At 41.6% G+C, this 23,963-nt stretch overlaps 2 protein-coding genes across 2 annotated transcripts in view; one reads left to right on the top strand and one right to left on the bottom strand.

The window, feature by feature from the left end:
- Positions 1 to 15,939, top strand: part of LOC310934879 (CNK3/IPCEF1 fusion protein-like) — a gene marked incomplete at its 3' end in the record, with an annotated part of 34,849 nt that extends 18,910 nt beyond the window's left edge. Inside the window, exons 6-23 of the mRNA XM_083898679.1 lie at positions 1,459 to 1,578; positions 1,655 to 1,714; positions 3,929 to 3,997; positions 4,402 to 4,551; positions 5,839 to 5,963; positions 6,081 to 6,265; positions 6,890 to 6,955; positions 8,048 to 8,354; positions 9,165 to 9,170; positions 10,376 to 10,538; positions 12,638 to 12,711; positions 12,844 to 12,915; positions 13,889 to 13,944; positions 14,128 to 14,343; positions 14,390 to 15,004; positions 15,050 to 15,341; positions 15,457 to 15,685; positions 15,763 to 15,939. Of these exons, the coding sequence (XP_083754805.1) occupies positions 1,459 to 1,578; positions 1,655 to 1,714; positions 3,929 to 3,997; positions 4,402 to 4,551; positions 5,839 to 5,963; positions 6,081 to 6,265; positions 6,890 to 6,955; positions 8,048 to 8,354; positions 9,165 to 9,170; positions 10,376 to 10,538; positions 12,638 to 12,711; positions 12,844 to 12,915; positions 13,889 to 13,944; positions 14,128 to 14,343; positions 14,390 to 15,004; positions 15,050 to 15,341; positions 15,457 to 15,685; positions 15,763 to 15,939 (2,982 nt within the window). The remainder of the gene's footprint in view (positions 1 to 1,458; positions 1,579 to 1,654; positions 1,715 to 3,928; positions 3,998 to 4,401; positions 4,552 to 5,838; positions 5,964 to 6,080; positions 6,266 to 6,889; positions 6,956 to 8,047; positions 8,355 to 9,164; positions 9,171 to 10,375; positions 10,539 to 12,637; positions 12,712 to 12,843; positions 12,916 to 13,888; positions 13,945 to 14,127; positions 14,344 to 14,389; positions 15,005 to 15,049; positions 15,342 to 15,456; positions 15,686 to 15,762) is intronic.
- A 654-nt stretch (positions 15,940 to 16,593) lies between these two features.
- On the bottom strand, positions 16,594 to 22,292 carry rps7 (ribosomal protein S7). The gene is made up of 7 exons (XM_083898894.1): positions 22,250 to 22,292; positions 21,482 to 21,567; positions 20,571 to 20,642; positions 19,645 to 19,788; positions 18,918 to 18,982; positions 17,474 to 17,624; positions 16,594 to 16,706 (listed from the first exon to the last, which is right to left on the bottom strand). The coding sequence occupies exons 2-7, from the start codon at positions 21,554 to 21,556 to the stop codon at positions 16,629 to 16,631; spliced, it is 585 nt and encodes a 194-aa protein (XP_083755020.1). The 5' UTR covers positions 21,557 to 21,567; positions 22,250 to 22,292; the 3' UTR covers positions 16,594 to 16,628.
- Positions 22,293 to 23,963: the final 1,671 nt, after the last annotated feature.

Raw genomic sequence — 23,963 nt, forward strand, 5'->3', positions numbered from 1 at the left:
AGTTTGTCCGTGTGACTCCTTATGTAGGGGTCTGTTAACCTGACCCTGTTGAGCCTCCCGAGGTGGCTCGAAGGGAAAAGTCTCCCTCCTCAAAAAGAAGGAAGAGTCCCTTACCTGCGACAGTCGCATATAGGAGAGAGAAAATAAACAAACAAACAAAATAAATCCAAGGGCCCCGAATGAACCAGTCTACTCCATAATGTATCTCCACTCCTATTTTCAGCCATATTACAGTTTAAAATACTTCACAGTTAACTCCGTCATCCACGAATTGCGGGTTAAGTCGTTTAGTTCGCGGAGGGGGTCGGTGATGGTCTCCTGAAGGCTCGGAGCTTCTCCTTGTAGTTAGAATCCTGCCCGGTCGTGCCTCTCCTCGTTCGTCTGTCCACTCTCCTCCAGGACATCTGCTGCACCTGCTCCATGAGCGTCTCCGGAGGTCTGATGGTTGTCACGGTGTAGCCTCTTCTTATCAGATCCTCTGATGCCTCCGCAATAGTATCGTAGGTTCTGGTTCCGTCGTCGTGTCTCACGCGCAGCCTGGCGGGGAAGAGGGTCTGGAACTGGACTTTATTTTCCTTCAACACTTTGCGGATCTCAGTAAATTCTCTTCTTTTTTTAAGAATAAGAGGTGGATAATCGTGATCCAGGTTTATGTGGTTTTCTTGCCAAGTGAACCCCTTCTTCTGCCATGCTTTGCGGAGTAAGGACTCTTTTGTTTTAAAACTCAAAAACTTAATTACGATGGAGCGCGGCGGCGCATCCGCCGGAGGCAGCGGACCCATCGACCGATGAGCTCTTTCAATCTGCAGGCCAGGTATTTCCTCCGTTAGCTCGAGACCTTCACGGAGTAAATTTTCCACAAATGAGACCATCGTTGCTGATTCTTTCTCGGACCCCTCCGGTACTCCGTAAATCCTTACGTTCTCGCGCCTGGAGCGGCTTTCCAGATCCAGCAGCTTGTCCTCCAAATTGGTGTGCAGCTTTAGCATAGCCGTGACGACTTCCTCTGTGTTTTGTATCCTCTCTTCTGCCTTCTCAATTCGCCCTTCCGCCTCGTCCAATCTGGTATTCACCTTCACAATTTCTTCTTTTATTGTCTCTAATTGTTCCTTATTTTCTTGGCGAAATCCTCTTAGCTCTCGCAGAATCAGCTCCAAGTCGGCCATCTCTCCGCACTGCGCAGCGTTGTTTGCTAGCGTGTGCCTGTTAGCTGCTAATATTGCTGCGCCCCGTCCTTCTCACCCACCTGTCTTCGGACGACGTTTATTGCTCAGAGCAGAGTTATGGATTTTATCCCCTTATCTTACTGGTTTTCGTCGAGTGATTTATTTGGTTTTTATGGGGAAATTTCTCTAATTGCTCTGGCTCAGTCGGGAGCTCTCTCGCTATGCGGCCATCTCAACGGTGTTCCGACCGGAAGTCGAAAGTGAATTATTTTTGACTAAACTTTATTTTCAGTCTCAAGCTCTGAACGCCGTCTGTGAGAAGACGGCTCAGGCGACCTCTGACCCCTCAAAGAGTCACATGACCTGTCTGGAGGAAGTTCACATCACTAACATCAGACCTGGAGAAGGACTGGTCAGTTATTATTATTATTATTATAATAAAACACTTTTAACAAATACAAACGCGTTTAAAATGTTTCCTCTCACAGGGAATTTACATCAAATCCACGTACGACGGACTTCACGTGGTCACGGGAACCACAGAGAACGTGAGTTTGTTTGTCAGAACGTGAGTTTGTCAGCGAACGTGAGTTTGTCAGAGAACGTGAGTTCGTTCGTCAGAGAACATGAGTTTGTTTGTCAGAACGTGAGTTTGTTTGTCAGAACGTGAGTTTGTTTGTCAGAACGTGAGTTTGTTCGTCAGAACGTGAGTTTGTCAGCGAACGCGAGTTCGTTTCTCAGAGAACATGAGTTTGTTTGTCAGAACGTGAGTTTGTTTGTCAGAACGTGAGTTTGTTTGTCAGAGAACGTGAGTTTGTCAGAGAACGTGAGTTTGTCAGAGAACGTGAGTTTGTCAGAGAACGTGAGTTCGTTCGTCAGAGAATGCGAGTTGGTTTGACAGAATGTGAGTTCGTCAGAGAAGTGAGTTCGTTCGTCAGAGAACGTGCGTTTGTTTGTCAGAACTAGAGTTTGTTAGAACGTGAGTTTGTTGGTCAGAGAACGTGAGTTTGTTTGTCAGAACGTGATTTTGTTTGTCAGAACGTGAGTTTGTTCGTCAGAGAACGTGAGTTTGTTTGTCAGAACGTGAGTTTGTTTGTCAGAACGTGAGTTTGTCAGCGAACGTGAGTTCGTTTCTCAGAGAACATGAGTTTGTTTGTCAGAACGTGAGTTTGTTTGTCAGAGAACGTGAGTTTGTCAGAGAACGTGAGTTCGTTCGTCAGAGAGCGTGAATTTGTCAGAGCGTGAGTTTGTTTGTCAGAGAACGTGCGTTTGTTTGTCAGAACGTGAGTTTGTTGGTCAGAGAACGTGAGTTTGTTTGTCAGAACGTGATTTTGTTGGTCAGAGAACGTGAGTTTGTTTGTCAGAACGTGAGTTTGTTTGTCAGAGCGTGAGTTTGTTTGTCAGAACGTGAGTTTGTCAGCGAACGTGAGTTTGTCAGAGAACGTGAGTTCGTTCGTCAGAGAACATGAGTTTGTTTGTCAGAACGTGAGTTTGTTTGTCAGAACGTGAGTTTGTCAGCGAACGTGAGTTCGTTTCTCAGAGAACATGAGTTTGTTTGTCAGAACGTGAGTTTGTTTGTCAGAGAACGTGAGTTTGTCAGAGAACGTGAGTTCGTTCGTCAGAGAGCGTGAATTTGTCAGAGCGTGAGTTCGTTTGTCAGAGAACGTGCGTTTGTTTGTCAGAACGTGAGTTTGTTGGTCAGAGAACGTGAGTTTGTTTGTCAGAACGTGATTTTGTTGGTCAGAGAACGTGAGTTTGTTTGTCAGAACGTGAGTTTGTTTGTCAGAGCGTGAGTTTGTCAGCGAACGTGAGTTTGTCAGAGAACGTGAGTTCGTTCGTCAGAGAACATGAGTTTGTTTGTCAGAACGTGAGTTTGTTTGTCAGAACATGTTTGTTTGTCAGAACGTGAGTTTCTCAGAGAACATGAGTTTGTTTGTCAGAACGTGAGTTTGTTTGTCAGAGAACGTGAGTTTGTCAGAGAACGTGAGTTTGTCAGAGAACGTGAGTTCGTTCGTCAGAGAATGCGAGTTGGTTTGACAGAACGTGAGTTCGTCAGAGTAGTGAGTTTGTTCGTCAAAGAACCTGAGTTCGTTCGTCAGAGCGTGAATTTGTCAGAGCGTGAGTTTGTTAGAACGTGAGTTTGTTAGAACGTGAGTTTGTTAGAACGTGAGTTTGTTGGTCAGAGAACGTGCGTTTGTTTGTCAGAACGTGAGTTTGTTAGAACGTGAGTTTGTTAGAACGTGAGTCTGTTAGAACGTGAGTTTGTTGGTCAGAGAACGTGAGCTTGTTTGTCAGAACGTGAGTTTGTTTGTCAGAACGTGAGTTTGTTGGTCAGAGAACGTGAGTTTGTTCGTCAGAGAACGTGAGTTTGTCGGAGAGCGTGAGTTTGTTTGTCGGAGAACGTGAGTTTGTTTGTCAGAGAAAGTGAGTTTGTACGTTAGAGAATGTGAGTTTGTTTGTCAGAGAACGTGAGTTTGTTTGTCAGAGAACGTGAGTTTGTTTGTCAGAGAACATGAGTTTGTTTGTCAGAGAACGTGAGTTTGTCAGAGAACATGAGTTTGTTTGTCAGAGAACGTGAGTTCGTCTAAGAACGTGAGTTGTTTGTCAGAGAATGTGAGTTTGTCAAAAAATTTGAGTTCGTTCGTCAGAGAACGTGAGGTTGTTTGTCAGAACGTGAGTTCGTCAGAGAATGTGAGTTCGTCAGAGAACGTGAGTTTCGTTCGTCAGAGAACGTGAGTTGGTTAAATCTCTGTGATCTTCAGTCTCCTGCAGATAAAACCCAGAGGATCCACGCTGGAGACGAGGTCGTTCAGGTCAACCGTCAGACGGTGGTGAGTCCACGCCGTTGCACTTCCTGTGTCCTGTGTGACCACTTCCTGTGTCCTGTGTGACTTCCTGTATATTTACAGCAGGTTCAGGGATTTTAAAAATAAAATAATGTTATATTATGTTGTAAATGAGAAAATAAAATCCACATTCTATGTTAGCGTTGATTTTATTAGTTAATAAATACATGTTTTTTTGTATGTTGTGTTTGGTTTAATTCGTAGATTCACTTAAATAACACCACTTCCTTTCAACCTGGCTTTTCAAAATAAGACTCACAGATTTCAGCTTCCTGAAGAAAACCGTTGCCATAATGTCGTTATTCTGATTTATTTATCATTGCACAACAACGAGCGCTAACAGGAAGTGGTCACACTCACGTCACCGCTCTGCTCTGTGATTGGCTCAGGTCGGCTGGCAGCTGAAGCACCTGGTGGAGAAGCTGAGGGCGGAGACAGGAAGTGTCGCCCTGGTGGTGAAGAAGAGGCCGCGCGGCGTCTCCGGCGGCTTCGCTCCGGCGCCGCTGAAGAACCTGCGCTGGAGGCCGCCGCTCGTCCAGGTGACTGAGTCACAAACGTCCCACAGACAGTGAACGCATCACAGATCCACAGAGAACTCAAATCACTGAGTTTCTCACGTGTTTCACGTCTTTATGTCACTGTCAAACACTCACTCTCGCAACACCAAAGTCCATAGAGAAAATCAGTGATTTTAGCTCACAGGGACACAGGAGCTGCTGGTCCTCTGCTGCCTCGTGTGGTCACTTTGTGTCACTGAGTTCAATCTGAATAAAGACTTTCAAAGCTCCTGAACTACGACTAAAAGTTCTACTAAACTACTACTAATATTACTCCTTAAGTACGACTAAAAGTACTACTAAAAGTACTGCTAAAGTACTACTAAAACTACTACTGAACTACGACTAAAAGTACTCCTTAATTACTACTAAAAGTAATACTAAACTACTAAACTACAACTAAAATTACTCCTTAAATACTACTAAACTACTACTAAAATTACTCCTCAACTACTACTAAAATTACTCCTTAAGTACTACTAAACTACTTCTAAAATTACTCCTTAAGTACGACTAAAAGTACTACTAAACTACTTCTAAAAGTACTCCTTAAGTACTTACTAAACTACTTTTAAAATTACTCCTTTAGTACTACTAAACTACTACTAAAAGTACTCCTTAAGTACTTACTAAACTACTACTAAAAGTACTACTTAAGTACTACTAAAACTACTACTAGTTTTTTTCAACAGGAAAGTGAAGGTTGTAAAGCACTCACTCTCCCACACCAAAGTCACTCACTCTCCCACACCAAAGTCACTCACTCTCCCACACAGTCACTCACTCTCCCACACCAAAGTCACTCACTCTCCCACACAGTCACTCACTCTCCCACACCAAAGTCACTCACTCTCCCGCACCAAAATCACTCACTCTCTCGCACCAAAGTCACTCACTCTCTCGCACCAAAGTCACTCACTCTCCCGCACCAAAGTCACTCACTCTCCCACACCAAAGTCACTCACTCTCCCACACCAAAGTCACTCACTCTCTCACACCAAAGTCCACTCACTCTCTCACACCAAAGTCACTCACTCTCCCACACCAAAGTCACTCACTCTGAGTCATTCTGATCTAAATGAGCTGAACTTTCACTTATTTTTATCTGTCAGACAAACAAAGCAGATTAGTCACGAGAGAATTTCCTGTCTTTGTAGAAACAGGAGATTTAGAGACGAGGACGGGAAGTGACCTCTTTATTTTTTAACCTTCTTCTTCCTCCTCTTCTTCTTCTTCTTCTTCTCTTTCTTCTTCTTCTTCTTCTCTCAGACGTCTCAGAGAGCGTCTGCTCTCTACAGATCTCAGAGGTTTGAAACCTGCGACGTTCCTGGGAAGAGAGCGACCATCTTGGATTTGTACATCCCTCCTCCGCCCGCTGCACCGTACGCACCACTGTGAGTTAGGTTTAGGGTTAAAGTCAGGTTCATGTCACCTTTGAAGGAAACTTTGGATTAAATTTAAGTGAAGAAAATGGAAAAATTGCTTTAAACTTTAAACTTTTTTCCTGTCAGAGACGGAAACACAAAGTCGTCTCAAAGCGTCAAACTCAGGCCCAGATCTCCAAACTCGCACCTGGACTCGGACACGCGGCGCCGCGGCGTTGACGACGCAGACGCCGTCCGGATGTCGGTAGCCCCGCCCCCCGAACCCAGCCAGCCAATCCCGGTCCGATTCCGACAACGCTCGTCCGCACGATGTGAGTGAACTCGAGCGCCGAGACGTAGAAGAAGAAGTAGAAGAAACTGTCAGATCTTTGAATTATTATTATTAATTATTATACTATTATTGTTATTATTATTTTTATTATTGTTCAAAATCTGACTGGTTGAAAAATATTCATCTGTACTATTTTCTAAGCATTTTAAGGGGAATAAACACGTTAATTATTAAAACATTCAAACATATTGGCTTTGTTACATTGTTACAAATATGTACTGAAATAATACTGATGAATATTTCTGTCAACTTCAGTCAGATTTTTAACAAAATAATAATAATAATAATAATAATAATAATAATGGGTTTTAACCCTTTAAATCCCAGCTTGATTAAATAACAACAGTGACATCATTATAAATCTGAACACGAATGACTGTCTGGTAGTTTTGAGCACGGCTGAAGTCGTTTAAAAATAAATTAATAAATAAATCTGTGATGTTTTAAAGTGTTTTTGTCCTTAATGACATCAGAGTTTAGACGATTTGAAATCTGATGCGACACAAAAACAAACAATAGCATTTTTTAATGTTTAAATAATTAACGTGTTTAATCCCCGTCAGTGAATCAGGTTTCAGTACTTTTTTTGTTTTTTCTTCCTCAGCTAAACCTCGACCTGTGTCCATGCCGGTGGAGTCTCTGTCCAGAGGCGGCGCTCAGGGACGCAAAGGTGAGTCACACCTGTGACAGTGGTCACATGAGCCTAATCTGAGCGTAATCTGAGCGACATCAGGCATCATGAACACCTGAGGAAAAACAGCGCGTTTAAATAATTCAAACTAGTTTGTGTGATTTTTCAGCTTCTTAGAACATTTACGATAAAAAATTATATTTTTATATATAAACAACAATAATAATAATTAAAATAAAATTAATGAATTAATAAATAAATAAATAAACCTTTATATATATATATATATATATATATATAAACAATAATAATAATGATGATAATAATAATACAATCACTTAATTAATTAATTAATTAATTAATAAATAAAAAAAACAATAAAATGTTTTATATATATATAAACAATAATAATAATGATAATTAAAATAAATAAATAAATCACTTAATTCAAAAAACAATGAAATGTTTTTTTATATATAAATAATATGATAATAAAAAAATGAATGAATTAATTAAAAAACACAAAAAAACTAAACTTTTTTTATATATATAAACAATAATAATAATAATTAAAATAAAATTAATTAATTTATTAAGTAATTAGAAATCAATATTATTTAATTAATTAGAAAGTAATTAATTAATAAAGAAAAATAAATAAATAAAACTTTTTAACAGTGAAGGAAATCTAATTATACATTTATAGTTATTTTTAAAAAAGGCAGAAAACCTCAACATTTTAAAGCTTAAACTGTAACAAATTACTTTTATTACGTAACAGGTCATCAACCTGGCGTTTAATGTGTTAAAATCCTAATAATAATAATAATAAACCTATTTATTCTTCAGAGGGTAGAAAACTTTACATCTGAAATTATTTTTGAAGTATTGTTATTAATATTATTTTAAGTATAACATGTTAATTATGCTCATTTAACAAGTATTTATTATTTTTGGATGACATTTTTCCGTCATAAACACCGAGACCAAAACCTGGTCCTAATGAGGCAGAACTGGGACTGATTTGAATGTGGTTCTGGTTAACGGTGTTAACCTCGTTAACGAGTCCTGTGTCAGATGATCAGATCAAAGTGAACTCACGTGGTCTCCGTCCTGACGTGGTCTGAACAGGTCCAGAGAATCTCCACCGATACCTGAGCAACGAGGGCATCAGCGCCATTGTGGAGGAGGAGGAGGAGGAGGAGCCTCGTTTCCCGCTGCCGTACCGCCGCCACCCGTCCGTCCGCGGCGTCGACCACATCCGAGGCAGCCAGTGCTTCATCAACACCGACCTGCACAACAGCGCCACCATCCCCTACCAGGAGGCGGCGCCGTCCAAGAAGTCGGCCTCCACCGCCGCCGCCGCCGCCGCCACCTCGTCGTCGTCATCGTCGTCGTCTCCTCAGGTCAAACCGTCCACGTCGCTGCTCGCCGGCTGGTTGGCTCGACTCCGCCTCCTCAGCCACTGACGCAAAACAAGGAGAAAATACGAGTCCAGGTCACTGTGGGCGTGGCCTAAGGCGGTCGTCGGCGTGTTCGCGTAAATCGCGGCGAAAGGATTTCGTGAAGATTTGTTCGTCGGGAACCAAAGAGCATGAGAGTCCAAACGTCAACGTCTCACAACGACTGCAATTGCGACGTTTCGGAAGCTCAGACTAAAGCAAACGATCGGTTTGTTGCTTCGTTATTGCACAAAAAAACACCAAAAACGCCGTTCTTTATCTTTAGCGATCGTTAAAGCATCTTTTTTTTTTTTTTTACTTCATCTCAGGAGACGTTTGTGCCTCGAATTCACGACTTCTATCCATAAAAAAACCTAAAAACAAATCGTAAATATGTATTTAAATGCAGAAATCTGCGAAAAACGGCTTTTTACGGTAAACTAATTCTACGATTATTTCAGAAATGCCTTAACAAAGTGCTTTTATTGTGAAACTGGACATATCAAAGAACGTTAGTTAGACGTTGAGCAACGTAGCGTTTATGTATATTTTTTTAATTAAAATATAAAAATGTTATTTTATATTAAAACGTTATTGTGTTTCTTTGTTTCCGATAAATATTGTAAAAACACAAAAAACGTCCAAATGACGCCACAGAGAAAAGTTTCGTTCGAGTTTTCGCATTTTCCCGCAGATGCTTCGTTTACGCGTCTGACGGAAACGCTGCTGAAACCAGCTGATCTAAAAATGTCCGTACGTTGCGAAAACGTTGAAGAATTCCCGTGTTCTTTGTTGGCGTTCCTCAGGGAAGCGTCACGGATCCCCTGAAGTTTACGTCTTGTTTTGTTTGTAAAGTATTTCTCGTTCCGTTTCTTCGTACTCACAAAAAAATTAATTACGCGCCGGCTACTGTGTGAAACTCGTACGGACGATTATCGCAAGTCAAAGTGTAAAATATCGCAGAGGAAACCTCGCGAATTTAGATGTTTTTTAAAAGACTCTTTAGTTTTCCAGGTTTTCGTGCTTAACATTTCTATTTAAAGAGAGACTATGTAACTTTTTAAAGAGTAATATTTTGTAAATAAATAAATACTTTACAAAAGGTTTATTAATCAGTGTTGGAAAAAAATCAAAGGTTTGAATAAAAACGTTGCAATAAAGTTACCAATAAAACGTGTTTAAATTGTCTTAATGAGTAACTCGTGATCCTAAAAGTGTTTTTTCTTTCATTTAATTTGAGATTATAAACGTTTAAAGTCGTGAAAATATTCTCAACACTCTGTAGTTACCACGTGTGGCCAGAGTGGCCGCTGTTGAGCTAACGTTACATAAACCTGTCTTTTACGTTGTTTAAAGGTTCAGGGACAAACTTCACATTTCACTTTGTTTTTTTTTATTCTTTTTTTTGTTGTTAAAATCTGAATTTTGTCCAGATTTTAACAAATGTTTTTGTCGTTTGTCACAAATTAAATAAAAATAAAGTAAATAAAGATCTTTGTGAATTAATTTTGTTGTTAAATGTTTGAGTTTTTAAACGCCGTAAATGTAAGAATTCAAACATTCAACAGAAGCTGAGCTGAGATACAGCAGTGCCATCTAGTGGGCGATGTTGGAACTACGCCGCATCAGATTCAGATGTTTGCAAACGTATACAAACATTTCACAGCTTTTCCGACTCAGTGTCGAGAATTTTTTTAATTGCGATATTAGCACAAGATAAAAATAACAAATGTGTTCCAGTGGATTTAAATGTTTTTATTTTCTGCGAAACGTTAGAGGAACTTTGAGACTCTGAGAAACAGGAAGGAGGTTTGTACGTGAACGTGTGATGATGCTGAGTCTGTGGTCAGTGTTTGGGTTTTTGTTCAGACAAACGTTTCCTCGTCTTCCTGCAGCAGCGAGAGACGAGCAGACCAACAGTCTACAGGTGAAGAATCCTCAGAAAACTAAAACCTTTGGTGTTTTTAGAGTGAGGAGGTGAAATGTGCTGAGTCGTGTTCACCCGTGTCGTGTTCAGAGTGATGAGTCGGCGTCGTGTGTCGCTCAGAGACCTGGGTCAGGTGGACGTTCAGGGTTGGCTTCAGCGCAGGAAGGAAGGACGACGTTTACTGGGAAGCAAATGGAAAAAATACTGGTTTGTGTTGAAGAAGAGTTTTCTGTACTGGTACACGGACAAGACGGTGAGACACACACACACACATTCTTGTACTTGCTGCATACTGAGGACCAGCATTTCCACTTTATAAATCAACACAATTACAAATATCTACTTCATGAACGACATCTACAAAGAACTACTGGTTCGAGTACCATAAAATGTCTGCAGGTGGAGCCCCAGAGCAGAAAGGGCTGGAATTTTTTGGATAAATAATTCTATACTCTGTCGACCAACATTTTTAAAAACATTTGACCCAAAATGTATGGTCCAAAATGTTTACAAATTGAGTATAGCATGTTATAGCAACCTAAGGAAGTGATTTCAATGAAAACAAAGTGAGGACCGGCCAAAATGTCCTCACTTCGTAAAAATGACCTCACTTTGATGTTTAAAAACCCTCATTGGTCCTCAGTATGCCGCAAGTACAAGAACACACACACACACACACACACACACACACACACACACACACACACACACACACACACACACACACACACACACACACACACACACACACACACACACACACACACACACACACACACGCGCGCACACTCACAGATTTGAATTTTATCGGTGAAAAGGTCAAAAATGTTCGTCAATTTCAAATCCTACATTTTTAAAAACTAAATTATCTTAAAGTCACAGTTCACGTTCATTTAAAAAAAGTGTGGTGGTAAAAAAAACCACATGCACTGACCCTTTATCAACGCTTCATGTGCTGTGAGCGCCCCCTGCTGCTAACAACTAGCATCAGACACAGAGGCTGGATCTTACAACTATGCTATCTGTTAGCTAACTGTGTCTCTGTCTTTGCTAACTGTTTGTTAAGTATTCGCTAAGTGTGTGCTATCGGTTCGCTATGTCTTTGCTAAATGTTCACAAAGCATTTGCCATCTATTCAATATGTCTTTGCTAACTTTTTGCAAAGTATTTGCTAAATTATAGCGATCTGTTTGCGGAGCAATTGCTAACTTTTTGCCATGTATTCGCTATCTGCTCGCTATGTGTTTGCGAACTGTTCACAAAGCATTTGCCATCCATTCAATATGTCTTTGCTAACTTTTTGCTAAGTATTCGCTAAGTTATTGTGATCCGTTTGCGGAGCAGTTGCTAACTTTTTGCGAAGTATTCGCTATCTGTTCGCTAAGTGTGTCTATGTCTTTGCCAAATGTTTGTTAGTCTTCGCTAAGTGTGTGCTATCTGCTCGCTATGTCTTTGCTAACTCATCACAAAGCATTTGCCATCTATTCAATGTCTTTGCTAAGTATTCGCTATGCGTTTGCTAAGTGTGTCTCTTTCTTTGCTAACTGTTTGTTAGTCTTCGCTAAGTGTGTGCTATCTGTTTGCTAAGCATTTGCTGTCTTTTCAATATGTTTTTGCTAACCTTTTGCGAAGTAGTCGCCATCTGTTAGCTAACCGTGTCTCTGTCTTTGTTAACTGTTTGTTAAGTATTCGCTAAATGTGTGCTATCGGTTCGCTATGTCTTTGCTAAATGTTCACAAAGCATTTGCCATCTATTCAATATGTCTTTGCTAACTTTTTGCAAAGTATTTGCTAAATTATAGCGATCTGTTTGCGGAGCAATTGCTAACTTTTTGCCATGTATTCGCTATCTGCTCGCTATGTGTTTGCGAACTGTTCACAAAGCATTTGCCATCCATTCAATGTGTCTTTGCTAACTTTTTGCTAAGTATTCGCTATCTGTTTGCTAAGTTATTGTGATCCGTTTGCGGAGCAGTTGCTAACTTTTTGCTAAGTATTCGCTATCTGTTCGCTAAGTGTGTCTATGTCTTTGCCAAATGTTTGTTAGTCTTCGCTAAGTGTGTGCTATCTGCTCGCTATGTCTTTGCTGACTCATCACAAAGCATTTGCCATCTATTCAATGTCTTTGCTAAGTATTCGCTATGCGTTTGCTAAGTGCGTCTCTTTCTTTGCTAACTGTTTGTTAGTCTTCGCTAAGTGTGTGCTATCTGTTTGCTAAGCATTTGCTGTCTTTTCAATATGTTTTTGCTAACCTTTTGCGAAGTAGTCGCCATCTGTTAGCTAACCGTTTGCCCATGTGTTGGTTTACCGTTTGTTTGCTGTTAGCTAACACGTCGTCCATCTTGTGTGCAGGCTGAAAAAGCAGAAGGATTCATCAACCTGTGTGGTTTCACCATCGAAGAGGACAAACAGTCCAGGAGGAAACAGTATGACCTTTGACCTTTGACCTTTGACCCTTTGCTCTGGTTTCTGTGTGAAGAAGAAAAAAAACCAAGTACAGAATGAATAAAAAAGGACTTTATTTTGAAGGATTATTAATCGCTGTTGTGTGTTTTCAGCGCCATGACAGCGACTCACCCACAGGTGGTGACCATCGTCATGGCAGCAGAGAGCGTCACCGAGATGAACAAGTGAGTGGGGATTTAACTCACTCTCCCACACCACAGTCCATAGAGAAAACCGGTGATTTTAACATCACAGCGACACAGGAGCTGCTGGTCCTCTGCTGCCTCGTGTGGTCACTTTGTGTCACTGAGTTAAGTCTAAATTAAATATTTTAAAAGCCAAATTGACAAAATAAGACATTTGAACTTAGTGATGGAGGCAGCAGTGGATCAACAACTCCTGTGTTGTTGTTGATGTTAAAATCACTGATTTTCTCTTTGGACTTTGGTGTGGGAGAGTGAGTGACTTTGGTGTGGGAGATTTTGAGTGAAAAAAACCTGACTTCAGTCACTGAATAAAAGACTCAAGTGATAAAATCTACTTCAGATTAAGTCTACGATATCTACAGAACACGTTCACGTCTTTATTTCACTGTTACACAGACTTTTCCTTGTGTAAACTGAAGTTTGTAAACCTCACTCTCCCACACCAAAGTCCATAGAGTAAACCAGTGATTTTAACATCACAGCACACAGGAGTTCACAGGAGTTGTTGATCCACTGCTGCCTCCATCACTAACTTACAATGACTGATTTTAGTGAATTCGGCTTTTAAAATATTTCATTTAGACTTAACTCAGTGACACAAAGTGACCACACGAGGCAGCAGTAGACCAGCAGCTCCTGTGTCCCTGTGAGCTAAAATCACTGATTTTCTCTATGAGGTTTGGTGTTGGAGAATGTTATTTCTTGATATTAAATTAAATATAAATGTTATTTATTTTTACGGGAACATTGAACAACAGCAAATTAATCTTGTTGCCGAGTTGTCGAAGTCACACGATCGCACTTCCTCACCACTTTTTATAGAAATAATACGAGGAACCGGACGTCGTTTTTTTTTTATCGACTTCTTGTTCTTGGTTTGTCTTAAACATGAAAGTCATTGTCGCATATTTCACCTTCTGTTATGTGTGTGTTTGTTTGTGTGTGTGTGCAGGTGGATCAGTAAACTGTCAAAAGCTGCCGAGTCACGTGACGCGATCGACGCCGACGGTCGGTTTCTCGCTTATCGCGTTTGCAAAAATAAACATTAGCACTTCTCCTTTTACCTTTCAGCTCTACTGTACGTTGGTTCCTTCTTCTTCTTCACGTCCTTCAACACTTTCCTTCTCCTTTAATTTTCCCTCTCATTTACTTGTCGTGGTCGTCCTCTTGTCCCCGCCCCCTCATCCTCAGAGCGCTACAGCGAGGGCAGCGATCAGGACGGAGACGAGAGCGAGTCGACCGAACAGGAAACGCTAGATTCTGAAGACGTCGGTGTGAAGCGTCACTGCGAGTCTCCGTCCTGCACCGAGACGCCGTCGTCGTCATCGCCCTCCGCGTTGGCGTCTGAACACATACGCGGAGACTCCGCCTCGGTGGGAGGAGCCTGGAACAGAAACAGGAAGAGGGGTTTTTCGGAAGGTCACAAGAATCTGTCCTGGCTCGACCTTCATAGGCCGAATATTCAACGACCAGGCCTTCAAAGATCGGACCCTCAAAGACCAGGCCTTCAAAGACCAGGCCTTCAGCAACTGGACCTTCAACAACCAGACCCTGAAAGACCGGGCCTTCAACAACCGGACCCTGAAAGACCAGGCCTTCAACAACCGGACCCTGAAAGACCAGGCCTTCAAAGATTGGACCCTCAAAGACCAGGCCTTCACAGATCGAACCTTCAAACACTGGACCCTCAAAGACCAGACCTTCAGCAACTGGACCTTCAACAACCAGACCCTGAAAAACCAGGCCTTCGACAAACGGACCCTCAAAGACCAGGCCTTCAACAACCGGACCCTCAAAGACCAGACCTTCAGCAACCGGACCCTCAAAGATCGGACCCTGAAAGACCAGGCATTCAACAACCAGACCCTGAAAGACCCGGCCTTCAAAGATCGGACCCTCAAAGGCCAGACCTTCAGCAACTGGACCTTCAACAACCAGACCCTGAAAGACCAGGCCTTCAGCAACTGGACCTTCAAAGACCAGGCCTTCAAAGATCGGACCCTGAAAGACCAGGCATTCGACAACCAGAGCCTCAAAGACCAGGCCTTCAACAACCGGACCCTCAAAGGCCAGACCTTCAACAACTAGACCCTGAAAGACCAGGCCTTCAAAGATCGGATCCTGAAAGACCAGGCCTTCAAAGATCGGACCCTCAAAGACGGGGCCTTCAAAGACCGGGCTTACACAGATCGGACCCTCAAAGACTGGGCCTCAAACAACCAGGCTCTGAAAGACCGGACCCTGAAAGACCAGGCCTTCGACAACTGGACCTTCAACGTACAGACTCTCAACGTTCAGACCCGCAAAGACAAGACAATCAACAACCTGAACTCGAAAGACTTCACCTTCAACAACCAGATCTTCATAGTCCAGACCTTCAACAACTGGACAGAGACCGTGAAGCGGTTCCTCTGATCCACATCGGAGAGACAACCCAAGAGGAAGAGTCAGGAAACGGTAAACACTTCAGGAGTTCAGGTTCTTGTAGACATAATCAGCTTAATCATCATGTTTTCATAGATACCAAAGTTTAGACCGGTTCCCTTCAAGTTCTCCGCTCACTTCCTGTTTTGCAGAGACGCCTCTCGACGAGATGGAGCGTCTCTACGTCCACCTGAAGGCGTCCAGCTTGTCTCTGGTGGGACGGTCCAGTCAGAGAGACTTCAGAGCCTCGTTCATCAGACGATGCAAGAACGACGAGGTCAACGAGAAGCTTCACCTGCTCAGGATCCTCCGCAGCACGTTAAAGGTCAGCAATCACATCTGGACGAGTCTTCATCTCGTCTCAAGTTCAAGTCAAACCCTGTTCTTTTTATTTAAATTTAGGCCAAAGAGGCGGAGCTGAAGGCCATGGATCAGATCCTGACGGAGCCGGCGCTCTCGCCGCCCACGTACAGGAAGTGGAAACTCGCCAACCGTGTCCTGCAGCAGGAGAGCTGTCAACACAACCAGGCAGCAGGGGGTGCTGCAGAGCTGACGCCTCCTGAGCAGCCGAGCGACTGAGGAAGGGTTTCATGAACAGATTCATGTTAGAATTATTTTTTTTTGTTCGGGTTTTCAGACATTTGAGACAAATGTAAGCATTTTTACATAAATGACCAAGGCTAGCGGTAGCAGAAAGCTAACGTCTTCCACACGTTTGCTTGTGAAAGTGCAGCTTCTTCCTGTTAAAACAACTGCTTTCAGGACCACGATTAAAAAGGTAGTAGCTGTACTTCACACACGTGGAACACACGACAAAAGTGCCCTGAGCTGTTATTGGCTAAATTGGCAGTGGGCGGAGCAACAGACATATAGACAGGTGTAGCAAAAGTGAAAATTTAAACCAACAGTGTCTTTTATTTTTATAATCATTGAAGCCTGGGGATCAGGGTTAGAGAAACTGGGGGGTTGCTAGTTTGATTCCCTGCTCTGCAAGTTGAGCACCATTTAATGTGAAAAAACTCCTCATAAAACCCTTTAAATAACTGAGATTGATAATTTAAACTAAATCTGGTACAAGGATGTTTTTCAAAATGACTTCTATTCAAACTTAAGTGTTTATTTCCTAAATTAAATTGCTCTTTTCAAACCTGCTGCTTCTTCACCGTCGAGACAGACTTTATTCTTCAGACGCGGCGACAGAGTGACGTCGAGGACCAGAGACACAAAAACGTGGACAGTAAACAAATTTATTTTGTCATCTGCAGAGTTTACAGCTGGAATTCTGGGAATTCAAACACGACGTCTTTGCCTGTGAGCTTCTTGTAGACACCGGAGAAGGTCTCCACCTGCAAGACAAACAGAACACTACTCAGCAGATGTGACGGAACCTGTGGATTATCTGTTAAATTAAACATCAGGGAACTGTGAAAATGTGCTAAAATGTCTTGTTTTGTCCACACATTAAAAGCAAAACTGTGATAGTTCTTCCCAGACAGTATTTTGTAACCCTAACCCTTTAAATATAAAATATAGGTGACAAATATCCCCGTTTTTGAGACAATGTTTGAGAATTGTTTCTCCTGACAGATTAATTTTTAGCTTAAAATCAAACATTTTAATCAGAACTGATCGTCAATAATCATCAGAATTAGGTTCAAATGTGAAGTTAAACTTCGGGGACTTCAGATGTTTGTGCTTCAAGTTTCTTTTGCTGAAAAAGAACCGAAGAAAATCAACATTTTTAAGTCATTAAACGTCACAATATGAAAACACCAGGATGTGGAATTAACTCATTTAGTGACATCTGCGTTAACGTCTAAAACACAGATATAGTGTGTGCACTGCATGGTTTAGCTCCCCAGTCACGGTCCGTAAAGACTCTGGGAAGTTGTAGGAATATGCAGGACGCTCGTCCACACCAGCCGACGGCCGGGGACGGAGCTTGGTCTCCGACGTTGTGGAACGGGACTGTACGTCTCAGCTCGAGAGCTACGCTCCCATAACGCCACGAGGACAGAGCCGATGAGAGGCACTCGCCGGGTGTCCACGTCGGTGGGGTTTTTATTTTAAACGACGCTCGTACACAAGACTTGTGGATCGGGGTCTCACTCACTTTGTGTTCCACGTTGTTCTGCTGAGCCTTGTCCAGGTGGACCTTGATGAGTCTGCTGCTGTCCAGCTTCACTCTGATCCTCTTACCCACGATCTCGCTGGGAAACACCAGGTCCTCCAAGATGGCGTCGTGGACGGCGGTCAGGGTACGACTGGAGGACAGAGAGACAAAGGTTTTAACTTAAGCTAAAGACGCAGAGATACAGATTATGTTCTTTTATTCTTTCAACAAATGGAAAAAAATCAAGTCCAAACTGGCTCCGCCCACAGGTCGAATCACCGGAATAATCAGTGAATCTCTACGTCAAAAATCACCTTTTCCAAGGTCAAACTCAACTACTTTAAAGGTCAATTTTCCAGCACAGCAGACGTTTATTTTTATGAATTAACATTAGATGTCAACCAAGGTGAGGTTTTCCACAACAGATGCTGATTTATAGAATAAACACCAGAGCTAAATGTTTAGTTTTTGTCCCCAAAAAAACTAAAATGCTTCAGTTTTACGCATTTCTTTGTTTCATGGAGCAAAGAAACCAGAAAATATCCACATTTAAGAGGCTGAAAAATCACACAAACTGCTTTTTATGATTAAAACAAGTTATTCCTTTAGCAAACACATGTATCATAAAGGAAAGTAACGTTTTCTACAGTAGATGGTGATTCATAGACAGTAGGGTTACACGAAGGTTGATAATTGATCAGGAAAAAGTTTTAGTCCAAAAAACTTCCAAAGCTTCAGTTATAGTGATTTCTTTGTTTTATGGTGCAAATAAAACAGAAAATGTTGACATTTAAGAGGCTGAAAAATCATACAAACTGGTTATTCTGATTAAAAACAAGTTATTCCTTCAGCAAACGGATGTTGTATCGTTAAGGAAGCACCGTACTATAAAAGTTTTCTACGGTAGATGGTGATTTATAGGCACCAGGGTTACACGAAGGTCGATAATTGATCAGGAAAATGCTCATGTTTTAATGCAAAAAACCTCAAAAGCCTCAGTTTTAATGGTTTCTTTGTTTCATGGTGCAAAGAAACCAGAAAATGTTCACATTTAAGAAACTGAAAAATCACACAAACGGATTCTAATGATTAAAAACAAGTTATTTCTTTTGTCGTAAAGTAAGCAGAGTACTATAAAACTCCATCTCAAACACAGATATAGTGTGTGCACTGCATGGTTTAGCTCCCCAGTCACTGTCCGTTAAGACTCTGGGAAGTTGTAGGAATATGCAGGACGCTCGTCCACACCAGCCGACGGCCGGGGACGGAGCTTGGTCTCCGACGTTGTGGAACGGGACTGTACGTCTCAGCTCGAGAGCTACGCTCCCATAACGCCACGAGGACAGAGCCGACGAGAGGCACTCGCCGGATGTCCACGTCGGGATCTTTAAACTAACATCAAGCGTTCAAAACACGCAGTGAAAAAAACACAGTAAAAACTCACCTCCTCGGACGCTTCTGCTTGTTCTTCGTGCGACTTTTCCTGGTGGGTTTGGGCAGAATCCTCCTCTGAAAACAAACAAACATCATCCTCGTGTTATTCTGATCGGCTTCGACTCAGGAACACAAACGCATTTGACTCAAAGTGAAGGTGAAATAACGCGCGTTTCGTAATTAAAGCATCGGTCACAGATTGTGCGACGCGTTGAGCAGAATCAACTTGATGAAGGCGGCCATCTTGGACCGCCTTGTTTTGACAGTAGCCCAGAGCGGACAAAACTGAACAACTGAAGGTTCAACAACGCACTTGAAACTGAACACAGTGTACCTGTTACACATGGACTTGCAGGAGAGATAAAACAGCTTTATTGCAAATAAAGAGGCATTTTATAAGTTATTAGAATGAGTGAGAAGACTAAAAATGGCTAATATCTGTGCACTGCATGGTTTAGCTCCCCAGTCACGGTCCGTTAAGACTCTGGGAAGTTGTAGGAATATGCAGGACGCTCGTCCACACCAGCCGACGGCCGGGGACGGAGCTTGGTCTCCGACGTTGTGGAACGGGACTGTACGTCTCTGCTCGAGAGCTACGCTCCCATAACGCCACGAGGACAGAGCCGACGAGAGGCACTCGCCGGATGTCCACGTCGGGGATTAATAGATTAGAGACATGACAACAATCCCCCACTGTGAGGGAAGGACACCATCATCATCTTCCTCCTCCTCCTCACCTGTGCGATGAAGACCACGTGCTTTCCGCTGAACTTCTTCTCCAGCTCCCTCACCAGACGCACCTGAATCTTCTGGAAGGACTTGAGCTGAGGAACGGGGACAAAGATGATGATGGCTTTCCTGCTGCCACCAACCTCGATCTCCTGGAAACGAGAGACAAAAAGACTGAAATCGGAGGAAGAAGATAACTTTAAATCAACATTTAAGTACTTTAAATGTCAACTTTGCGGCACAGCAGTGGTTTGTTTCTATGACTTTACATTAGCTGTCGATCAAAGTGAGGTTTTCTACGACAGATGCTGATTTATAGACACCAAGGTTGTTCTCAAATGTCTTGTTTTAGTCAAAAAACTAAAATGCTCGAGTTTTATATATTTCTTTGTTTCATGGAGCAAAGAAACTAGAAAATATTCTTATTTAAGAAGCTGAAAAATCACACAAACTGCTTTCAATCATTGAAAAACACTGAAAACAAGTTATTCCTTTAGCAAATGTATCATTAAATGAGACATTTGTTGTAAAAGAAGCACCGTTGTATAAAATTCTAGTACTTTTTCAAACTTTAGGACACATGATAACATGTCAAACACAGATATAGTGTTTTATAAGTTATTAGAAGAGTGAGACGACTAAAAATGGCTAATATCTGTGCACTGCATGGTTTAGCTCCCCAGTCACGGTCCGTAAAGACTCTGGGAAGTTGTAGGAATATGCAGGACGCTCGTCCACACCAGCCGACGGCCGGGGACGGAGCTTGGTCTCCGACGTTGTGGAACGGGACTGTACGTCTCTGCTCGAGAGCTACGCTCCCATAACGCCACGAGGACAGAGCCGACGAGAGGCACTCGACGGATGTCCACGTCGGGATCTTTCATTTCTGGCATTCGTAAAAAAGACGACGACAGCAGTGATGCGACGCTCGTACCTTTGCTGCAGTGATGTTCAGCTCCCTCAGCTGAGCCTTCAGGTCGGAGTTCATCTCCAGCTCGAGCAGAGCCTGCAACAAGGAGACGAGTAGAGAATAAATAAAATAAGTCTGGAATATCATAGTAAACACATTCTGTCTCTTTCCAGAGACGTTAGTCCAACATCTACCTGCCTAATATGGACTACAGATGGAAATTAGCACCTGGGCTATAATCTGTTGCATTAATGTGTGCTTTTATGTGTTCATTAATGTGCAGTGTCCTGAAATAATAATTCAATCTTACAGCAACTGGAAACACTTGACCGTAAACACTTAAAACTGGTTATAGTCGCTATCGCTAGCGTTATGGTACCATCATGTCTGACATGGACCGATTCTGCTGCGTTTTTATGAATTTGAAGCCACTGACATGTTGACATGTGATGAAGAACTGACTTCATGCTCTGTCTCTTCTTGGCTTTCAATCATCCAACATTAGCTGAGCTGTAGGCCACACATGTGGCTAAAGTTTCTGAGCATATTCCTCGTCAAATTATAGAATTTAGTGGAAGCTGAACAATTCTGTCCCCTCATGTTTACTGAGGTTTAACAAACACTACGTTTTAGACACAACAAATATCCAAATCGCTGACTGCAAATGAAGAAGGTGGCTAATATTTATCCTGAAGTAGTCCATTAAAGTGTCCGTAAACGCAACAATGCAGTGAGACGCAAATAACACCTAGAATTACCTTAAATTGTAAATACAGCCATTTTATAGTTCATGATTTGAGTGTTTCAAGTTGCAGGAATTCCATATTACGGCTAACATTTCCATTGTGATTTTACATGTTCATATCTTGTCATTTTCACCACTTCATTCAGCAGAACTCTGTATTAAAAACACTGGGATGTGCAGCTCTTCTCACCTGGGAGATCCCGGACTCGAACTCGTCTGGCTTTTCGCCATTCGGCTTGAGTATTTTCGCGTTGGTGCTGAACATGGCCTTCGTCTCTGCAGAGAAACGTAAACATCGTCAGTTATTAACTCCACAAAAACACTTATAATCTAACAACTTTAAAAAAAGAGCCAAGTCTGTGTCCTGAAACCTCCAAAACAAGCATGGGACGTGCTAAGCTAAAGGCTAACCCAGTCTGATACCAAGAGGCACGCGTATTTTCGTCACATTCAGACTTAAATCATTACATTTAGTTACGAAACACAGTTAAAAAAGACGCTACTGCAAAACACGCCAAACTGTGTGGTGTTAGCTAAGCTATGCTACAACAGGGTAAAGACAAGCGTTTAGCTTAGCCGACGGTCGTTTTTTAACTTCTCCACAACCTCACGTGTGACTTTATGAACACAAACACACGCAGTGGAGCGTGTTTTCACGCGAGTTGACTCGTACGCAGAGTTTAATAATCCCACTTTAACCCGCCACCGCCTGTGCGAACACATGGACGGCCCGCTAACGGCTAGCTACAGCGAACACCCGTTCGCCGGGGACGACTCGACTCGACTCGACTACGGCTCCGTTTCGTGGTCGAAAAAAAGCCATCCGCCGCCACAAACCACTCAATCTGAGGCATCGGTGTTTAAATAGACGGGATAACGCGTAAATGTGCTAATATAACGGCATTAAAGTGTGTTTTAGAGGAGAAAAGCCACTCCGGTGAAAACCAGCACGACTAACCTCTGTCAGTGACGGCCAAGGAAGAGGCCGGACCATCGCGAGAGTTCAATTAATGCAATGCGAGCGGGGCGCGTCGATATCGCGAGATGATGCGGTCCACGCCTGTGACGTCACTGGTGCGTTCAACGAGCATAGAAAACAATTGGAAAAAGTGGACATACACGCTCTTCTGTACTGAAATGAACACCTCTGTTGTGCTTTTACGTGTTTTTAATTAAGTTCATCAAGTAAAACGACACGAGCAGCGAAAAGTGTCGGAAAAAGAAACAAAATACATTTAGATAGCGTTTATATTCCGTCCAACGCTTATTGAGAGGAAAACATACACATTTACATAATATTAAAGATACATATTTAACAATATTTCACTTGTTGTGCATATGTGGCTCTATTTTAGACACTGTATACTCATATATATACATATATATATATGTATATATATAAAAAAGTACAATTGATTAATGTCCGTCATTTAAAAATTATTATTCCTGTTGCGGTAAATGTCTGAAATTAACAATCGATACTCGATTCTTAAAAATACGTTTAAAAACACAAGAGAAAATGTGAAAATATTAACGCGATTTCCCACGCACGCGTTTTGGTTAACTGTATGAGGCAGTGAACGCAGCACGAGAATATCGCGATAGTTTACAGACGCAGCTGAACCCACTCTGCCTGCCTTGAAGACAATTTTGTCATGGTGGCCACTCTGGGTACTGCAACAAAAAATACTCATGGGCCCCAAAAAGCAATTTTCCCATCGACCACTTCATCAGTGATCACATGAATTAATCTATGTGTTCATAGAGTGACTGATAAACATGATGAACACATGAATTTGAGTTGAAGATAAACAGGTTGATTTATAGTTGAGTTATAAAACTACTTTTTTTCTGAGTCTGCAGATTTATGTTATGTTTATGTTTATGATCATTATATTAACCATAATAGCAATTATAATGATAAGCTAGCTTTATTTATAAACCACCTCAACAAAAACTGTTGCAAATTTGAACTTTTAGACCAAAAAAAATCATATTCATGGTTAATATTTAACGGAATTCTTATGTTTTTAATCAGAAAAGTACTAAATGTTGTCAGTATTTTCTTGGACAATAAAATCCCTGAGTTCTGTGACTGCAGAAAATGTGAATAATGAAACTGTTGGAGAAATATATTAAACATGTTTACCTGTTACCTATATGTTTGAGGTCAAATAAACACCCAGTACATAGACCCATAGTGTCTGTTTGTTTGTTTGTGCACAGTTTACACTCATTATTTCTTATTCTGACAACAGGAAATATGGAGAGCTATATTTCAAAATAAAGCTCTCCATATTTGGCGGTGATGCTGGGCTCTCATCGTCTGATTGGTTATGTGTACATATATATATAAATATTTGTTTACTTACTACTGACCTTGAATCATGATGAAATGGTGAGTGGTTTTTCCTGCTGTTCACCTTCCATGACTCTGTTGTTGGTGCCATAAAAATTAATAATGTTAGTGTTATTACGACATAAAAAGTAAAAGTATACAAAGACACAGAGATAAATATGAATAAATATAAGAATCACAGCTGTCTCTGAGCTGGACACAGACTCTACATCACTACACTAACATATATATATATATATATATATATATATATATATATATATATATATATACATGTATGTATGTATGTATTTATACATATATGTTTATATGT

Source organism: Microchirus variegatus (genome assembly GCF_963457635.1).
Source record: "Microchirus variegatus genome assembly, chromosome: 12".
Lineage (NCBI taxonomy): Eukaryota > Metazoa > Chordata > Actinopteri > Pleuronectiformes > Soleidae > Microchirus > Microchirus variegatus.